Source organism: Aptenodytes patagonicus, chromosome 11, assembly GCF_965638725.1.
Source record: "Aptenodytes patagonicus chromosome 11, bAptPat1.pri.cur, whole genome shotgun sequence".
Classification (NCBI taxonomy): Eukaryota; Metazoa; Chordata; class Aves; order Sphenisciformes; family Spheniscidae; genus Aptenodytes; species Aptenodytes patagonicus.
This window is the reverse complement of record NC_134959.1, coordinates 23,438,732-23,445,247: the sequence shown is the minus strand read 5'-3', so window position 1 is coordinate 23,445,247 and position 6,516 is coordinate 23,438,732. Positions and strand designations below refer to the sequence as shown.

At 56.3% G+C, this 6,516-nt stretch overlaps 1 protein-coding gene across 3 annotated transcripts in view; it reads right to left on the bottom strand.

The window, feature by feature from the left end:
• Positions 1 to 726: 726 nt before the first annotated feature.
• The window catches only part of PLEKHG4 (pleckstrin homology and RhoGEF domain containing G4), a 91,684-nt gene continuing 85,894 nt past the window's right edge, over positions 727 to 6,516 (bottom strand). The window contains exons 18-24 of one of the 3 annotated variants that reach the window (XM_076349489.1): positions 5,720 to 5,890; positions 5,064 to 5,241; positions 4,330 to 4,446; positions 3,980 to 4,243; positions 3,176 to 3,372; positions 2,555 to 2,638; positions 727 to 1,304 (exon numbers count right to left, since the gene is read on the bottom strand). In XM_076349489.1, the coding sequence (XP_076205604.1) occupies positions 2,597 to 2,638; positions 3,176 to 3,372; positions 3,980 to 4,243; positions 4,330 to 4,446; positions 5,064 to 5,241; positions 5,720 to 5,890 (969 nt within the window). In that variant the 3' untranslated portion in view covers positions 727 to 1,304; positions 2,555 to 2,596. The other 2 variants (XM_076349491.1, XM_076349488.1) reach the window with 2 other exon arrangements.

Genomic DNA, 6,516 nt, shown 5'->3' with positions numbered 1-6,516 from the left:
CATTTCCTCCAAGACCAGGGAGAGGGCGTCACAGCCACGCAGCGAGCTCTGGCGTTACGCACAAATAGGCAACCTCGGAACACGGGGCACGTTTGTGCTCCAGTTACCTTGCGCTACTTCAGACAACACGCGTTTAAGGTTCAGCATTACAATCAACCCATTCTACTCGGAACCTGTCGGTCTCAGATGCCACCACCATCCAAAGCTCCTCAATCAAGCCACGACGGTGGGACTGAAGTACCTGGAGAGGGGCTGAGTCGGAGGTGAAGCAAGCGGCCAGTCCCCGTCATCCCAAAACCCGGGGCACAGCCTGGCCGCCGGGACAAGGCACGCTGGAGCTCGCCACTCGCACCCTGTGCGACTGGAACCTGACCCAGCGGAGAGAGCGAGCCTTGCCGCCGGGACAGCAGCCGCGCGGGGCAAGGGGCTTCAATCAGAGCCAGGAACTTTGGCGATTCGGGCCTTCCGACCGCCGCCAGACGGCTCCCTCGTCGTCACTCCTCGTGACGTCTCTGCTGGCTGCTCTGAACTCCCTGCCCTGCTGCCCCGGCCTTCCCGCCGGCCGGGATCCTCCCCCGCTCCTGGGGGAGCGGCTCAGGTTTTACAGGGTTCAGCTGGCGGCTGGTTAGTGCAGAAATTGCACAGGGAGAGCGGAAGAGCTGACAGACGGTTAAGACAGAGATAAGCTCAGCACTGCGGCACTGGAAGAATCATCTGAAGGAACAATTCACTGTAACAATGAAATTGCTTTTATTAAAACAGAAGTGTTAAGCCGAGAAAATAAATTATTGTTATGATAGACATATTTAGAACATAGGGAAGGACGTTAAATCTTGAGCTCCAGGTCAATATAACCCCGAAACAGAAAGTTACACTACTTTTCTTAAATACCTCGGTTTCTCTTCGTGCCCTTCCAAAAAACTTTATAAAATGTGCAGCTTACAGAACAAACAGTAACAGAGTCACTTGTAACAAAAATCTGTACAGCTCATAGCTTTAAAAATAATATTTTGTTTTTCAAACTGCTATGTTACTTATTACTCATAAATATAGGGCTAACAAGTTGTGAATGCCCAAGGTCCCATCCAACACCAAAGCCGTTACGCGTAGCCGACAGAAACCCCCTTGGCACTTCCCCCCAGCCAGAGGTCAGGTTTTGGACTGTTTGAAAGAGCCTGATTATGCGTAAAAAAAAAAAAAAAACCCAAAACAAAACAACCCAAAAAATCTTCGTAGGTGAAGACTGTCTCCTTCTGCTGGTCAGAGGCCTGGGGTCTTCAGTGAGTTTGAAATGGCAATCAAACCTGGAACACAGCACCGTGCAATGGGTTAGACTGGCCGCGCTGGGGTGACACGGCAGGATCCCACGGGTCCCTCTGCCCCGGCCAGCAGTGATTTTGCAAATCGCTTGAAAACCACCGTTTGTCAGAGCTGCATTTTGGTGGGGAAAGAACGTTTTACCGGGGGAGCCTCGCAGGAGAAGGGCGGCTCTTCCCCCCACGCGGAGGGCTGCCTCTGCGCCTCAGGACTCGCCCAAAGGCAAACCCTGCTGCTTCTGTGGCCACTTCAAAGGTCTTGTCTGCGACCTCCCCCCCGCAAGAAAGGGCTCTGGATCTTAGATTTTAACCTTGGCTGGTTCCGTTTAGCTGGTTATGAACTCCTGTACCTTGGCAGATCACAAACCGTGGGCCCGCCTGCTTGTAACACCCCCACGGTGCCAAACCTACGAGCCACCTGCCACCCTGTGCCCTGACCACTGAAGCCCTAACCCTGCCTCTCTCGTGTTCATACCCCTCTGCTCCCGGTGAAAAGGGAGGCTCAGTCCTAAGGACAGAGAGGAAAAAGCTGAGCCAGAAGCGGGCTCGTTTGAGCGGGGCCTGACATGACCTTCCAAGAGCTGCCACCCCCACGTAGGAAGCCCTGCGTGGCTGCGTGTCTTGCCAGGGCTCATCCCTCCTCAGGTCAACAGCGATTTCCTCGCAGACAAGGTATCCTCCAGAAATCAGTAAGTACAGGAGCAACATCTGGTGGCTCCCTCAGGACAACCTGACCACAACCTAGCAGGTTCCTCTGCCTGGTGATGCGCAGTTTCCTTTGGAGGTTCAAAGGAAACTGTGGGATCAATCCAGCTTGGGGAGAATACCGTGGATTCCCCAAGGCAGTTCAGAGGGACTAACGAAGAGCGGGATTTCGGCAAACAGGCACAAGAAACAGATTAGTGGTTAGACAGCTGGGCAGCATTCAGAGGAAAGCAGCTCATCTGAACACTGATGACTAGGTGGTGCTCAAGCCTCTACTACCTGAAAGTGATTTCGCTTGTTTTGCTTCTGCTCCTTCAAACCCGGGAGGCATCAGAGCAGCTGTTTAAGGCAACGGCTCTATGGGAGCCATCTCTGTGGGAGCTGGTCTTCTCCAACCAGGTGAATCAGAGCCTCAGAGAGCGGTCAGGAATGTGTGTGGAAAACTTCTCATCGAGAAGCGGGGGGTGAGGTTCTCCTGACAAGCCTGACCAGCACTCAGAGCTGCTGGAAAATCCCCTTCAGGGGCTACTTACAACAACTCCACTTCCTTAGGCGGTATACGTGTGCAGAGGGGCTCACACTATTGTCGAGGGACTTATGGTGACCTGGCCTGCTTTCTGCAGAGGAGAGAAGCCAGCATTAGTACAGGGTTAGAGGACAACAGCATCAGGACACGATCTAGTGGGAAGGGAAGCGGCTGAGAACTCTCCGGAACATAGGAGGAGACACAGTGACATCTCAGAGCGACAGGCTCCCGCTCCTCCATCTCATCACTCCCCAAAAAAGGCCCAAACCTCCCAGGAAAGGAGCTTAGCAGCTTTTGCAGCAGAGCTCCATCCATCCCAGGAGGTTACGTATGTACCCCAGCCCGTGACAGCATTAAAGCTCCTGTGTGTGCAGCATCCCCTCCTGGTGTGGCCTCCAGCACTGCAGGTCCTTTCCGGTGCATCTCCTCGGGGATCTTGGCCGCCGCAGGGGAGGCTCTCACAACAGAGGGGCTTTCGCCTGCCCCAGGGGTGGCGAGTCTCTGCAAGAGGAAAGGTCACTTCCCCACAGTGACTCCTAGCCCAAAAGCAGCGTCTTCAGTCCCCCCCCCGAGAGGCAGCTGCAGGAACAGGCAAAGTGACGAGAGTATTTTGGCTGCTTGCACTTACTGCAGAAATGTACTGGCTGTTTGTGAACCTGGGCTTCTCCTCCATCGCAGAGCCGTGTTGTGAACCTAGGGGCATGTAGGGGGGTGAGCCCATGTCTTCACAGAAGCTTTCTTGTGGGATGCTGGAGACACAGCCACTGTCCGAGCCGCTGGAGCCACTGCCTGACATGCAGTGCGATGACTCTGAGCTCTCTGTTGCTGGGGGAAGAGAGGAAGGTCACTGCAATGACCATGAATTTGGCCTACATGACCTGTGCCACATACGTTTGATAAGGTATCTGTTTGCAGAGGCACTGGTCACACAAGCCCACAGATAAGCCACACTCCTGTCTGGGCCTCTTTAAAGCCATAGGCAACAAAATAACTAAAGGAAGCGTAGCAAATAATGCTGGAGATTGGTATAGACTGGCCAGGGAAGTTCACACAGGGGAAGCCAAGGGGTCACTGGACCAGGCTGGCGAGAGCAAGGGACAGAGTGCTCCGTACCAGAGGGGCAGGCAGGCAGAGACACGAGCACTGGTCTCCAAGGCCACAGTAGCCCCAGTATGCAGCATCAAGCCTGCCACTGGGATGGCTGCAGATCGGCAAGCACTTCACTAATCCCGGCGTCTGAGCTAACTCCCCCCACGAAAGCTGAGACAGAGCTGGCGTGGAAGGGCAGGGGCCCTCCTTGCCCCAGTTTGGCTATGGGGCAGGGACTGCCATGACCCCAGTGAGCCCGGTCTGACCCCACAGCGCAGAGCAAGGTGTGGGGACAAGTCCGCACATCCCGGGGCGCCTTGTGGAGCAGGGGGCTCGTACGTACTCAGTGACGGCTGGCTGCTCGTCTCGTGCTCCAGCTCATCTTCCTCGATGCAGGTGCCAATGTCAAAGGGGCGGGTGGGGGCCAGGACGCCCGGCAGCAGAGCCTGGTCCAGGTACATGTGGAGGTTGAGGGGCCCCAGGAGGGAGGAGGAGGAAGGGCTGTATGCAGCAGGGGTGCTGCCAGCGGAGAGCTGTGCCTGCGTCCTCTTGTATGGGTTGGAATGGTCAAACAGAGACACCGCGATTGATGCTCTGGTCCTGGCGCCTGCCAGAAAACATACCAAAAAAGCCCTGAGCACCAGTCCTGCCTAGCTCACACGGAGCAAGGGGGCAGGCACGGCTGGCACTCACCTCTGCCTTTCATGATGTAATCGATAGCACGGTCATTGATAGCTGCCTCGCTGGGTTTGATATCCAGGAACGGCTTGTTGCCCACACCCATGGAGACCATCTCCTGCATGCGGATTTCTGGAGGGGAAGAGACCCACAGCCACATCGTGAGGTTGCTCCAACCTGCCCCACGGGCACTATGCAACCCCAGGCCAGAGCACTCCTGGGCCAAGCTGCTCCTGAGATTAGACCTGTTCTCCCCTTGCTACTCAGTCCTGAGGAGTCTCCGCAGACAAGCGATCACGCCCTGCTCTGGCCAAGTAGCTCAGTGCCATGCCACCTACGAGAGTCCTGCCAAGCGGGAAGCCTGGGGCGGAGAGGAGGGACTCAGCCAGACAGCTGCCACTGCAGCAGTGGCCTAGATCATGGGGAGAGCAGTGAGCCTTTCAGGAGCACAGCCCACACTCACAGGGCAGGGAACCCTGTGCTAGTATCTCCCGTTTCTCTCATGGAGTCTAGGTGGGTGTCTACACAGTCACACAGAGCTTGCACCGGTCAAGTTCCCTGGGGATGAGGGGCAGGGAAGGGACATGCCCAGCCAAGCCCAGCACATGCTCCTGAGGCTGCATGCTGGCACACAGCTGCTCGCTGCACAGAGCTGCCTGGTAACAGGCTCCAAACCTACTCAGGACAGCACGAGCTGAACAGGGCTCCCGCACCTTTTGCGGCACAGACGCCCCGGGAAGGAATCACACCTTTATTGCGGGCTGCCTGCTGCCACAGGATCTTGGCAATGTCACTGGTCCAGGCCTGCTTAGTCTCAGCTGAGCTGGCCTGGAGGATGTAGGTGTCATTGGACTTTCGCCTTCGGAACCAGATCTCAAAGCGCAGGCCACTGTCTCCAGAGTTCTCCGTCAGACCGATGTCTGCAGTCTGCCAGAAAAAGGAAGAGCAAAGCATCAACGGGGGCTCCGCTAGGAGCAGAAAGGATAAACTCTGCCTGCACCCCGTGCCAGAGCTACCCCCAGCTCAGCAGACCCAACGGGGAAGGAGCCTGAGGGTCCGGACAGGAGCAGGTACGATATGGACACAGCTGAGCAGAGACAGCCCAGGCGATTCCCAGCGCTTCATCCAGAGTCAGCACCACCTCCCTGCCACACACACACTGCCTTTCCCTCACACTCTGCATTGCTCAGAAGACCTTGGCCCCACACCTCACAGCACGGAGGGGGCCCAGGCATTAATGCGTGAAGTATTCCCTTCTGGTTTCACTGCATGGCTTGGAGAAGGCTTAGCAGTGGTGGGAGCAGCTCTTCTGCTGCAGGTGTTCCTGCTCCCGGAGCCATGTGTCCACGGGGAAACCAGCCATGGACACCTCCTGCACAAGAGGGAGCTGCAGGGCTGCCCTTACCTTGAAGGAGCGTTTGTAGATGTACACATCAAAGCCACCCTCGATCCTCTTAGGCTTGCTGAACAGGATCAGGTCCTCAAAGAGGAAGACGTGTCGCTGGCATTTCCTACGGCCCAGCCAGATGGTGAACTCGTCCTGCCGCACCAGCTGCCCCTGCTCCTTCAGGTTCACCTGGACACAGGGAACGTCCTGGTAAGACCCCAGCAGGATCAGCTCCAGGCAACCCCAGGCCTGGACATGGAGAGCCTGCTCCCACATGGCTGTGACCCAGGAGGTGAAGAAGTGGCAGCTACCTGTCATGTTAGGAGGGCTCTTAAAGAGGTAGGGCTGCATGACACTGCTAGAGACCACACCAGGCTGAAACAACTGGCCCAGAGCTCAGGGGAGAGCTGCACCTCTCTCCTGGGCACGGCACACAGATGACCTTCTGCTGCTACCCTGTGCAGATCTGTGACAAACCTCTGGGTTGGCAACTGGAGGCAGCTACCAGAGCATTATCTTAGGGGGAAGAAGAGAGCTGAAGAGGAAAGGAGTCCCGTCAAACTGCCAGGAGCAGATCTGGGTCAGAAGGCCAGTCCCTCAGTTCTTTCTGTCCCAGATCCATCTTCCTCCACCCTGAGCCCTGTGGTTTCTCCTCCTCCTGTGCTGCACTTTGCATGCCTCTCCTTCAAGTCCCACCTAGCTGATTTTGGCCTACCCCCTGGCATCAGCATCAGTTTGAATTCCTTCTTGCGAACTGCCTGACCCTCTTATCACCAGCTCAAAAGAGATGGAAGGGCTCAAGGCAGCCTGCAGGA